The sequence below is a fragment of the Amphiprion ocellaris genome, chromosome 13, assembly GCF_022539595.1.
Source record: "Amphiprion ocellaris isolate individual 3 ecotype Okinawa chromosome 13, ASM2253959v1, whole genome shotgun sequence".
In the NCBI taxonomy this organism is placed as follows: domain Eukaryota; kingdom Metazoa; phylum Chordata; class Actinopteri; family Pomacentridae; genus Amphiprion; species Amphiprion ocellaris.
In genome coordinates, this window is record NC_072778.1 from 1,798,116 (window position 1) to 1,811,469 (window position 13,354).

At 39.7% G+C, this 13,354-nt stretch overlaps 1 protein-coding gene across 1 annotated transcript; it reads right to left on the reverse strand.

Moving 5' to 3' along the window:
• Positions 1–8,695: 8,695 nt before the first annotated feature.
• ltc4s (leukotriene C4 synthase) lies at positions 8,696–13,226 on the reverse strand. The gene is given in 5 exon segments (XM_023289906.3): positions 8,696–9,884; positions 10,919–11,000; positions 11,114–11,184; positions 11,990–12,089; positions 12,709–13,226. Coding segments are annotated over 5 exon segments (510 nt in total). The 5' UTR covers positions 12,824–13,226; the 3' UTR covers positions 8,696–9,742.
• Positions 13,227–13,354: the final 128 nt, after the last annotated feature.

The following is a 13,354-nucleotide window of genomic DNA, read 5'->3' on the forward strand; positions in this document are numbered from 1 at the left end:
GCTGCACGGCCGCTCGTGTATTTTCCCACAGCACGTGAAGGCAGCGGCATGTCAAACTGTGACATGCGCAGTAGCGGGTCTATTGTCCGTGTGAACGGTTATGTTAATGTGCAGAGAAGAAGTTACACAACTGACCTCACACTTTGTACACGTGACGTCATGTTAGTGACTGTAAACAAACATTAGTGCTGCGTCACGTTGTCACATTTTAAGATGTAAAGCAACTGCAGCATGAATAAATATAAAGAGTTATATTTAGATTTAGTATCTGAATCAGTTTGAATAATCAACAACACATTAATTAAAGCCACAGCGCTGCTGTCTTGTTTTCATCACTGTCGACCTGCAGCTGAACTCTGAGGAAAACTCTGACATCATCGCATTTCTACCAGCTGATGTCATAGCTGTGTGTGTGTGTGTGTATGTGTGTGTGTGTGTGTGTGTGTGTGTGTGTGTGTGTGTGTGTGTGTGTGTGTGTGTGTGTGTGTGTGTGTGTGTGTGTGTGTGTGTGTGTGTGTGTGTGTGTGTGTGTGTGTGTGTGTGTGTCTGATATGTAAACACAGTAAGTCGGCCTCAGTCTTCACGTTTAGTGAGTTTTATTCATTTAATCTCAGCAGCAGAACTTTAATCCGTCCATAAAGCAACACCCAGGTTAAAGTTCAGGAGCAAAATCTACTTAAAGTGTCAGATTTGTTCAGTAAATGTGTCCTTGGTGAATGAATTTATTGGGTTTTATTGTTCATCCCGATGCAAAAGTGTTTAAGCAGCATTTTGGTGTTGGAGCTGCTCCAGTTTAGTGCCGTGGATCTAAATCTGAGGCTCAGGGCCCTTTGAGGGGCCACCAGATCAACCTGATGGGACATACATGATAACTAACCGGAGCTGCAGGAACTCTGAGAAAACTGCAACACAACATGTTCTTCTTACACCGATCGGGAAAAACATTATGACCATCTGCCTAATATTGTGCTGGTCCCCCTTTTGCTGCCAAACCAGTGCTGACCTGTCAAGGCCTGGACTCCCCTAGACCCTGAAGGTGTGCTGTGATATCTGGACTCCCCTAGACCCTGAAGGTGTGCTGTGATATCTGGACTCCCCTAGACCCTGAAGGTGTGCTGTGGTATCTGGACTCCCCTAGACCCTGAAGGTGTTCTGTGGTATCTGGACTCCCCTAGACCCTGAAGGTGTGCTGTGGTATCTGGACTCCCCTAGACCCTGAAGGTGTGCTGTGGTATCTGGACTCCCCTAGACCCTGAAGGTGTGCTGTGGTATCTGGACTCCCCTAGACCCTGGAGTCTGGAACTAAGATGTTCTGTCCTCTAAGTCCTGGAAGTTGTGAGGTGGGGCCTCCATGGATCGGACTCATTTGTCCAGCACATCCGCAGATGCTGGATTGGTTTAAGATTTGGGGAATTTGGAGACCAAGTCAACACCTCAAACTAGTTGTTGTGTTCCTCAACCATTCCTGAACCATTGTGGCTGAAAGAGGCCATCAGGGAATACCGTTTCCATGAAAGGTCTGGTCATGGTCTACAACAATGTTTAGGTAGGAGGTACATGTCCAAGTAACGTCCACATGGATGGAGGACCTGAGGTTTCCCAGCAGAACGTTGCCTCACACTGCCTCCACTGGCTGACCTTCTTCCCATAATGAACCCTGGTACCATGAGTTCTCCAGGTAAGCAACGCACCTGGCCATCCATGTGAATTCTGAGTCATTTTGGACAATTGTTTATGCATTTTGGATTAACTTTAGTCATTTTGGACTCATTGTGGATAAACTGAGGTCATTTTGGATGAATTTCACCTCATTTTTGAAACATGTTAAGAAATTTGGATGAGTTTTAGTCATTTGGGACATTTAGAAAAACACTTTTGACAATATTTATGTCATTTTAGACTCTTTTTGAGTCATTCTGAGAACATCTTAGTCATTAAGGACACAATCTGACCTTATTTTGGACACATTTGAGTAATTTTAGACTTTTTTCTGTCATTTTGGATCAATTTTGGATAAACTTAAGTGATTTTGGACGGATTTCAGCTAATTGTGGACACAATTTAGACAAATTTTAGGAATTTTAGAAACGTTCTCATCATTTTGGACTATTTTTGGATAATTGTTGACCAGATTTATGTCACTGTGGACACATTTTGAGTCTAGTTTTGTGTATTTGCAATGATGTGTGCGGCTAGAAGAATAGAGCTAGAATTCTGCTGCTGTGTTGGTGGAAGAGGTTCAGGATTTAAAGTCCCACTGAGCTCTGCAGGTTTCTGCTCAGGTTTTTTTCCTGCTTCTGTTTTATGGATGTTTATACGAGCAAAGCTGGAGGCTCATAAAACCCTGAAACACAGACCGAGGAGGAGGTTTGTGTTTGTGGCATTGAGGGTTTAAAGCAGCTGGATCTGATCTTCAACACAAAGTCCTTCACCTGGAGAAGAGTCTGGAGTCTGGAGAGGATCTTTGGGCTGAATGTCGGCACAGAAAAAACTTTAAAAGACGATAATTAAAGTTCCTCTACAGTTCTGAATGCTAGTGAAGCATGAAAAACTCCAGTAAAACCTCCAGTGTTCTTCTGACCCCTCAGACTTCCTTTTCTCCAACAGTTTCCTGGTGTTTCCTCAGCAAACACCTGCTCAGCTTCATGAGATCGACTCACAACACGGTGGAAATAACACAACGCCAACACAATCTGATGTGTCGGCATCTCAGAGTCTCTGAGAACATTAGATACGACTCAGTTACTGTTTTCTCAGTGAATGTGTTTCTGTTGTAGTGTGTGTCTTTAGGTTGTTTTGTGTCTCTTTGTGGTTGTTTTTTGTGTCTTTGTTGTTGTTTTTTGTGTCTTTAAAGCTGTTTTCTGTTCCTATGTAGTTATTTTGTGTGTCCTCAAAGCTGCTATCTGTCTCTGTGGTGGTTTTGTGTCTAATTGTGGTTGTTTTGTGTATCTTTAAAGCTGTTTTGTGTGTCTTTAAAGCTGCTTTGTGTGTCTTTAAAGCTACTTTGTTGTCTTTAAAGCTGCGTTGTGCGTCTTTAAAGCTGTTCTGTGTGTCTTTAAAACTGCTTTGTGTCTCTTTGTTGTTATTTTGTGTCTTTAAAGCTGTTTTGTGTATCTTTAAAGCTGTTTTCTGTCTCTTTGTGGTTGTTTTGCGTGTCTTTGTGGTTGTTTTGTATCTCTTTGTATTTGTTTTTCACATCTTTAAAGCCGTTGTGTGTAACTGGACTTCCACCAGTGTGTGTTCACCTGTCAGAGGTCGGCAGGTGATCAGAAACTGAAACCTGGACGTGTTGTGATCCTGATCCAATTAGCTGCTGCATGCTAGTTGTGTCCGTCAGGATCAGCCAATCAGCAGTGAGCTCCAAATGGGATGAAGGATTCCAGGAGCTGAGAGTGGGAGGAGCTTCCACTGGTTTTATAGTTTTACAAACATCAGAGACCCCGATGACACGAAGGTGTGATGTCACCGTAGGAGTGACATCATCGTGGTCTTTATAAACCCGCTGATGACGACACAATGCGTCACAATGTGGTCGATTATAAAAGCAAACATGTTTGTGGGTCTGAACACGGTTTGATCGTCCAACACAGGAGCACCACACCCAAACTGACAGCAGCCATATTTGTAGTCATTTAAAATTGTGTTTAGTTTTTAGTTTGTGGTTGTTGGTTTTTTCTCTTTGTGGTGATTTTGTGCTTTTTTTAAAAAAAAATAAAATTTCTATGTCTTTGGGGCTGTTTTACATTTGTTTGTGGTTGTTTTGTATGTTTTCGTACTCTCTTTGTGTCTATTTGTGGCTGTTTTGTGTATTTTTTGTTTGGTTCATGTGTCTTTGTAGTTGTTTTGTGTCTCTTCTTGGCTGTTTTGTGTCTTTTTGTGGCTGTTTTGTGTGTCTTTGTGCTTTTTTGCACATTTCTTAGGTAGTTTTGTGTCTCTTTGTGGTTGTTTTGTGTCTTTTTGTGGTTGTTTTGTGTCTCTTTGTGGTTGTTTTGTGTCTCTTTGTGGTTTTTTCATGTCTCTTTGTGGTTGTTTTGTGTCTTTTTGTGGCTGTTTTGTGTCTTTTTGTAGTTGTTTTGTCTTTGTGGTTGTTTTGTGTCTCTTTGTGGCTGTTTTTGTCTCTTTGTGGTTGTTTTGTGTCTCTTTGTGGTTGTTGTGTCTCTCTGTGGTTGTTTTGTGTCTGTGGTTGTTTTGTGTCTCTGTGGTAATTTTGTGTGTCTTTGTGGTTGTTTTGTGTCTCTCTGTGGTTGTTTTGTGTGTCTTTGTGGTTGTTTTGTGTCTCTTTGTGGTTGTTTTGTGTCTCTCTGTGATTGTTTTGTGTTTCTTTGTGATTGTTTTGTGTCTCTCTATGGTTGTTTTGTGTCTCTTTGTGGTTGTTTTGTGTCTTTTTGTGGTTGTTTTGTGTCTTGAAAGCTGTTTTGTGTCTGTGGTTGTTTTGTGTCTCTCTGTGGTTGTTTTGTGTTTCTCTGTGGTTGTTTTGTGTCTCTTTGTGGTTGTTTTGTGTCTCTTTGCGATTGTTTTGTGTCTCTCTGTGACTGTTTTGTGTCTGTGGTTGTTTTGTGTCTCTGTGGTTATTTCGTGTCTCTTTGTGATTGTTTTGTGTTTCTCTGTGGTTGTTTTGTGTCTGTCTGTGGTTGTTTTGTGTGTCTTTTTGTGGTTGTTTTGTGTCTGTGGTTGTTTTGTGTCTCTTTGCGGTTGTTTTGTGTCTCTCTGTGTCTGTTTTGTCGGGTCTTTGTGATTGTTTTGTGTCTGTGGTTGTTTTGTGTCTCTCTGTGGTTGTTTTGTGTCTCTTTGTGGTTGTTTTGTGTCTCTTTGTGGTTGTTTTGTGTCTCTCTGTGGTTGTTTTGTGTCTCTTTGTGATTGTTTTGTGTCTCTTTGTGGTTGTTTTGTGTCTCTCTGTGGTTGTTTTGTGTCTCTGTGATTGTTTTGTGTCTCTTTGTGGTTGTTTTGTGTCTCTCTGTGGTTGTTTTGTGTCTCTTTGTGGTTGTTTTGTGTCTCTGTGGTTGTTTTGTGTCTCTCTGTGGTTGTTTTGTGTCTCTCTGTGATTGTTTTGTGTCTCTTTGTGATTGTTTTGTGTCTCTTTGTGGTTGTTTTGTGTCTCTCTGTGGTTGTTTTGTGTCTCTTTGTGGTTGTTTTGTGTCTCTTTGTGGTTGTTTTGTGTCTCTCTCTGGTGGGGTCTTTGTGACTCCAGTGTTGTGGCGCTCTGAGGACAGCCTGGGTGTGTGTCGGCCTGTAGTTGTGTTTGTGGTGGGCGGAGCCTGCGATGGCGGCGGGTCGACACTCGACGGTAACGGAAAGTGAAGCAGCTGTTGTTGGATGGAAAGTTATTCTGACGCTGAGAACAACAACTGCTGCTCCTCGGTCTGCCACGGAGACGACAACACGCTAAAAATACACACAAATCCACATTCCACACGTGAAGCTGTGTGTGTCTGTCCCGTGTGTGTGATAATGTTCAGACCTGCTGCAGCTCCTAATATAAACTCAGACCCGCCGCTCTATAAATACTCCTCCCTGCATTGTGGAGCAGATTACAGTCCAGCGTGAGAAAATCCAAACACACCGAGCGACAGCCGACCCACAATACACCTCTGACACAAACTCTGTTGTGTTGACCTGAAACACCCACTTTATTCAAGAACATTCACATTTAGAATCCAGTGCTCAGTTTCACAGACAAACAGGGATGTTTTGTGTCTCTTTCTGGTTGTTTTGTGTCTTTTAATGGCCCTTTTGTGTTTTTATTGTAGTTATTTTGTGTCTCTTTATAGTTGTTTTAATCTCTTTCTGGTCATTTTGTCTGTTTTTGTGTCTTTTTGGGGTCACTTTGTGTCTCTTCGTTGTTGTTTTGCATCTGTTTTGTGCCCTCCTTTGTAGCTGTTTGTGTTTATTTTTGGTTCTGTCTCTGACATTGTTTTCTATCTTTTCCACACTTTCTAATAATTTAGTGTCATTTTGCACCTTTTTTGTTTCTTGATGGAAACACACACTTCTGATTGAGTCCATCAGCTTCAGGTGAATCTTCTGGTATTTTGCAGTAAACCAGAGTCTTAAATCTGCTTCTGTCTCCACGTTTTACTGGTCAGGTTGGTGGTTTTTCAGGACTCTTCAGAAGAACTGAACCCGGAGGTCCTTCAGGGTTGATTCCTGCAGTCAGAACCAGCTCAAAGCTTCTGGCTGCCTTCAGAACCATCCTGAACTTTTGAACTGCTTGACTGAAAGTTGCTCTTCTGCTGCGTGAACTTGAGATTTTGTAGCTTCTGAGGATAAAACATGAAACTCCCAGAACAGAGACATTAAACCCTGTTGTTTGCAGACGCAGGTCTCCTGACAGCAGCGTCTCTTTTATAACAGCAGATTGAGGCGAAATGTTTTCCACAAGATGTTTTCATTGTGATACGTTGAGCGATACGTTGAGCGATACGTTGAGCGATACGTTGAGCGATACGTTGAGCGATAAGTTGAGCGATACGTTGAGCGATACGTTGAGCGATACGTTGAGCAATACGTTGAGCGAAACGTTGAGCGATACGTTGAGCGCTGCGTCAGCTTCGTTGAAATCACGAGTCTGAATATAAAAGGTCTCTTTCAGAAAGTTCCTTCAGCCTCAACGTGAGTCTTCTGAGATGCCTGAGCTTCACTTTCCTCTCTGATGAGATTCCACAACAGTCGCAGTTTTACACACAATCATCGTCATTTTGTGTCTCTTTGTGGTTTTTTTTGTGTCTCTGTGGTTGTTTTGTGTTTTTTGTGGATGTTTTTGTGTCTCTTTGTGGTTGTTTTGTGCCTTTTAATGGTTGTTTTGTATTTTTTGTGGTTGTTTTTGTGTCTCTGTGGTTGTTTTGTGTTTTTTGTGGATGTTTTAGTGTCTCTTTGTGGTTGTTTTGTGTCTTTTTGTGGCTGTTTTGTGTCTTTTAATGATTATTTTGTGTTTTTTGTGGTTGTTTTTGTGTCTCTGTGGTTGTTTTGTGTCTTTTAATGGTCATTTTGTGTCTATTTGGGGTTGTTTTGTGTCTGTTTGTGGTTGTTTTGCATCTGTTTATGGTTGTTTTTTGTCTCTTTATGGTTGTTTTGTGTCTCTTTGTGGTTGTGTCTCTTTGTGGTTGTTTTGTGTCTCTTTGTGATTGTTTTGTGTCTTTTAATGGTTGTTTTGTGTCTTTTAATGGTTGTTTTGTGTCTCTTTGTGGTTGTTTTTGTCTCTTTGTGGTTGTTTTGTGTATCTTTGTGGTTGTTTTGTGTCTCTTTGTGGTTGTTTTGTGTATCTTTGTGGTTGTTTTGTGTCTGCTGATCTGACCTCCTCCTGCTCAACACAAACTTCAGGACTATGGTGTCAGATCCATTTTAAACTCCACTAAAGGTCACCAGAACAATGATCGCTTTCAGACTCGTTCTTTCACCTTCGCAGCTGAAACCTCGAGGAGTCTCGTGTTCTCTGAGGAGCTTCTGAGGAAGATCATGAAAGTTTCCACCTCGAGGCGGCAGATGTTCAGATCAGAGACTCTCCTCGGGCTGCTGGATGATCGAACACGAGGCCGAGTTCTTCTCCAACAGGGAATCTGTGACCCGGAGTCTGAGAATTAAACTCACCTCAGATACGACAACGATGATGTCCGTCTTCAGGTATTAATCTGTATTTTGGACTTCTGAGGATGTTAAATCTGATGGATTCGTGATAAGAAGAAAAATGTTTGACTGGAAACGGAATTTGAATTATTTCTGTCTGAATTTCTCAGCTTGGCTCTTGGTCTCTGTATGTATTTTTTTTTCTGCATCTCTTAGTATTTATTTTGGACATCTGGACAGAAATATGCACCAGCAGGAACTGAATCTGTATCATTTTATATTTGAATAAAACTTGTCTTTCACGTCGTCGGATTTTTTCGTGTCTCTTTGTCGTTATTTTGCTGTTTGTTTGTTTGCAGCTCTTTTTAGTTGATTATATATTAGAATTTCTGAACTTGAATAATTGTAATTTAAGTTTTTATTTTCTCAACTTAAATATTTATGATAAAATTTGGAACCTGAATATTATAATTTGAATTTCCTCACTTTAAATGATTGTCATTACATTTTATTTGAATCCTAAAATGTTTTTAAAATGATTTTGTCTCAGGATTTGAAAGTATTAAATTGAAATTTCATTTCATTTGTTGATGTTTCTACCCATAAAGCACACAAAAAACAACATACAAACGCACACACTTCTAAGCTCCATGTGTGTAAAACTCTGAGTTTATTTGTGTTGTTTTGTTTTTATTGCAGCTCAGTGGACTTAAAGGACGTTTAATTAATTAATAATTATTATTGTTCAGAAGTTTTCTGCTTGTTTTACAGTTTTACTCCTGAAGGAGGCGCTGCCACCTGGTGGTTGTTTTATTAATGCTTCACTCACTGGGTCAGTTTTCTACAGATCAAGTACTTTGAGCTGAAAATACTGCAGTAATTTAGTTGTAACGGAGTATTTGGACATCCTGAGTGTTGAACTTCTCCTCTGGACGATTCTGCAGCATTCAGATTTATTCATCGTGTTATTTTTGTATTTTATCTGTTACATATTTTATATTTCAACAGGTCGGGTTCAGGCTCCAAACCAGACTCCAGGTATTCTAACACCTGAGTCCATTCAGCTTTTCTGAGCTCATTTAGTTGAAGGTTCACATCCTTTTCCCACCAACACTCTCAATAAAGACACGAAAGATCAGAATAGTTTCTGTGTTATTATTTTAGCTTCGTTATATTTGTGACCCGGATGAAGATCAGATCACATTTTAGAACCAATTAATGCAGAAAACCATGAAATTCCAAAAGGTTCACATCATTTTTCTTTCCACTGTACATGTCAATGAAACGTTACTATGAGGTTTAAACTTACAAATGATGCAATAACTAGAAAATCACTCAGAGAGCAGTCCTCCTCCAAGGCTGCTCAGTCCTCCTCCAAGGCTGCTTAGTCCTCCTCCAAGGCTGCTCATTCCCCCATGTGTCAGAAACGCAGCATTTGTTTATTAGTTATTGATGATCAGAAATCACGACTAAATAGAATGTGTCCATTTAATATAGATGTTCCCACAAACACAATGACCTGAGCACAGGCGTGTTTTATGTATGTATGAGTCATTCCAGAACTGGAGGACATTTTACGTCCCATCCATCAAACAACATCCTAAAACATGCAGTCGTTGTGTAAATGTTCTTGTCCTGAGACCAAATCTAAAAAAACTAGGACAAAAGAATGTTTGAAAATATTTTAAAACACCAAATAAGTCTGGTGTTCCCCCTAAAATTACATTTTTCTTTTGTCTCGCCCCTCGTTTTGTTTCCTGTTTTCATCGTTTTGTGTCGATAAATAAATGGAGAAACGACAAAAGTCAGACAAAAGAAGACAAAAACCAACAAAAACAAGACAAAATATTACAAAAATGAGACACAAAATGAAAAGGCGAGAAACAAAGTGTCAAAAAATGGACAAACGACAAAAGTGAGACATAAAACGACAAAAAACAACAAAAACGACAATATATTGCAAAAATTAAATGACAAAAGAACAATGAACAATCTAGCATTTTACTTTCTGATCCAAACAACTTGTCATGGTCTAGAAATGATTTTAAATTTACAGTTTTACTCATTTACAATCTGCAGTGGACCGGATTGGACCCTCTGGAGGACCGCTTTTGGCCCGCGGGCCACATGTTGGACACCCCTGATTCAGACAGTTGAATATTTTTACGGTTTGTACTCCGGGTCAGTAGGGGGCGACGGCGGTCCAGAGCTCCAGCAGGACGTCCACCTTCAGGTAAACTCTGCAGAACGTGAGGAAAACTCCGAGAGACGAGAAGCCGATGAGAACCCAGAGAACCTGAGCGCTGAAGTAGAGCGGAGCCAGACTGGAAGAGACGGAACAGCTGATTGGTTCTACGTTTCATGTCTCAGAAGAAGTGCTTCTGATGCTGGACAGACTGAAGACTTCAACGGCTTCAGGGAGGAAAAGAGTCTCGTTAAAGCTTGAAACCGATCTAAACCTGCTGCTGAGAGGACAAACTTCTGTATCAGTGGGACAGACTTTAGACAACGCCGCCACCTTCAGGTCACTCTGGGAATCACAGCCATCATTTAACCTTCACTACCTTCAGACTCAAACGTTACAAGAACGTTCCCAGAAACATTCTTAGAGGAGAAACAGAATTAAAGTTACTGAATGGAAGAGCAGAGAGAAGAACCAGCAGGGAAGTTATTTTTAATGTATTTTTAGTTATTTTTTTGTCAATACTCGAATTATTTTGGACAAAATTTTATTCATTTTGGACACATTTCAATTTGTATCAATTTTTAAATCATTTTCGACAAGCTCTAAATATTTTCAGGTAAACTTTGAGCCATTTTGGACAAGTTTCAAGTCATTTTTCCACAATTTATTTGTCATTTTGGAAAAACTCTTGGTCTTTTTGGATAATTTGGAAATTTTTGGGACATTTTGAGAAAGTTTTATATAATTTTAAACATATTTTGAGGCATTTTGGACAACGTTTTATTCATTTTGGACACTTTTAAAGTAATTTTTCACAAATTTTGTGCAATTTAGGACAAAATTTGTGTCATTTTGGGCAATTTCCAAATAATTTAGGGCATTTTTGGGACATTTTGGGAAAGTTTCATGTAGTTTTAAACATAGTTTGAGCCATTTTGGGCAATTTTTGAGTAATTTTGGAAAACTTTGGAGAAATTCTGGAGGAGTTTTTGGTATTTTGTACAATTTGAAGTAATATAAATGATTTGTACACATCTTTTTCATTTTGGATGAACTTTAAGTAATCTGGGGAAAGTATCGTGTGATTCTGGACGACCTCTACATCATTTTGAACAAGTTTCGAGTCATTTGCTCCTGAACCTGAGAATATTTTTATGTTTTCAGAATTCTTACCGTCTGTGTGCAGACTCGGAATATCCCCAGAAGTAAAGGAGGCGTCCGTATAAATACAGCAAACCACAGACTGAAGACACTCCTGCAACACAAACACATTTACTTTGTGCTGCAGGGGAACATGCGACTGGATGCGACTGGATGCGACTGGATGCGACTGGATGCGACTGGATGCGACTGCAGGTGTCGACTCACCTGGACTGAGGAAGAGTCCGGCCGTCCACAGCATGGTGATGAAGATGGGAAAATACTCGGAACAGTTTGCTCTGAACACAGAAGACACAGTTGATGAAACAGTCGGCAGCCTGCAGGTGGCGCCAGCAGCTCAGAATTATTTTTACTCCTTTAGTTTGTAAACTGCTGGAAGTTGTCCATTTTTTTTCTCCACCTCAGATTAATTTAATCCTCTGAACCTAAAACCTCCTAGAGAGGAAATCTGTATTAAATAAAGCTAAATAACTGATGGAAGCTGGAACTTGTTAAAAACACACATAAAAACACTGTACATGAGAAAGGTCACATTTATTTTGTGTTCTTTAACTTTTGATTTTAAATTGACTGCAGCTTTTGTTGTTCTGCAGCAACGATGGTGTGGTTCAACCGGCAAAAACGAGACACAAAGTGACAAAAATGAGACACAAAATGACATAAACGAGACACAAAATGACAAAAATGAGACACAAAATGACAAAAACAAGACAAAATGACAAAAACGAGACACAAAGTGACAAAAATGAGACACAAAATGACACAATTGAGACACAATGACATAAACGATACACAAAATGACAAAAATGAGACACAAAATGACACAATCGAGACACAGAATGACACACACAGTTGGTTAAACTGTGTTTCATCGTAGAAAACTTGTTTCTAATGTTTGTAAAGCAGAATGTTCAAATAAAACTGCAGGTTTAATTAAGGTTGAATGATTAAAAACTGATGCTGCAGCTTTAGTTTGGTTTGTTGTTGACCTGCTGTGTGTTTCCAGGACGACTTCCATTCACTGAACCAGACCTTAACTCTATCTTTAACTAAACTTCAGTCTAAAACTCGACAGTGACTGACTGAGCTCTGAAGATCCTCTCAAACTCCGGCGGTCCAGCGGTGGAGGGAGGAGAAACCGAATACTTCCTCCTGGCGTAAATCACCTGGAGGGAGAAATAAGCTGCACAGAAAACACTGCAGTTATTGTCACTTTTCAGTTTAATCAGCTGAAATGTCTTCAAATGTCAGAAACACACGAGTCAGCCGGCCGTCAGAGGAACAAAGTTCACACAGGATTAGTAGGAAATGTAAACATGGTTTGTGAAAAATAAACAGGAGTGAATGAAAGCAGCCAAACGGTGAGAGCTGAGAGGAAAACATGAAAATAAACTGAATCTCATCGACTAGAGGACTCAGAATGCTTCAAATCAAACACAAGACAACACAGAAAGTAGTAGACAACACTGCTTTTAGTTCACATTACACAAAAACAAGACAGAAAATGACCAAAACAAATCAAAATGATAAAAATCTGACACAGAATGATACAAAATGATAAAAATCTGACACAGAATGATACAAAATGATAAAAATCAGACACAGAATGATACAAATGAGACAAAAAATGACAAAAACAAGACAAGAAAATGATAAAAACGAGACACAAAATGATAAAAACTGGACTGGTGAAATAGGCTGGAAAATAATTTCAGTGAATTAAAAAATAGTTTAACTCCAGCAGGAGCCTGATTTTACAGACAAAGTAAAGAAAACGTTCTATTTCCCAGAATGCCCCTCACCTTACTCCAGGACGCCCAGCACGGTGACGGCACCGAGGCCGACCGACTCCTCCAACATCTCAGACAGGTGAGACACACACCTGGACACTGAAGCAGGGAATGAAGCCACAAACATGCAGGGAACTCAGGTAGAACAGGACAGGTGAGAGAGAGGGCATACCTGTGAGGGGGCGGGGCCAAAACACAGCCAGCTTAAACGGTTAACCAGGTTAATGAGTGACCTGATGTCACTTTAATATCCAGTTTTATGGTATGTTTTTGCACGAATGTCCAGTTTTGTGGTACTTCTTTTTTTTTACATTAATATCCAGTTTTGTGTTGTTTTTTTTTACATTAATATCCAGTTTTGTTGTACTTTTTTACACTAATATCCAGTTTTGTGGTACTTCTTTTTTACACTAATATCCAGTTTTGTGGTACTTTTTTACACTAAGATCCAGTTTTGTGGTACTTTTTTTTTCCATTAATATCAAGTTTTGTGGTATTTTTTTACATTAATATTCAGTTTTGTTGTACTTTTTGACATTAATATCCAGTTTTATGGTACGTTTTTGACAATAACATCCAGTTTTATGGTACTTTTTACATTAATATATACAGCATCCACCTGATATTCAGTTTATTTATGAAAAAACCCACACAGAGA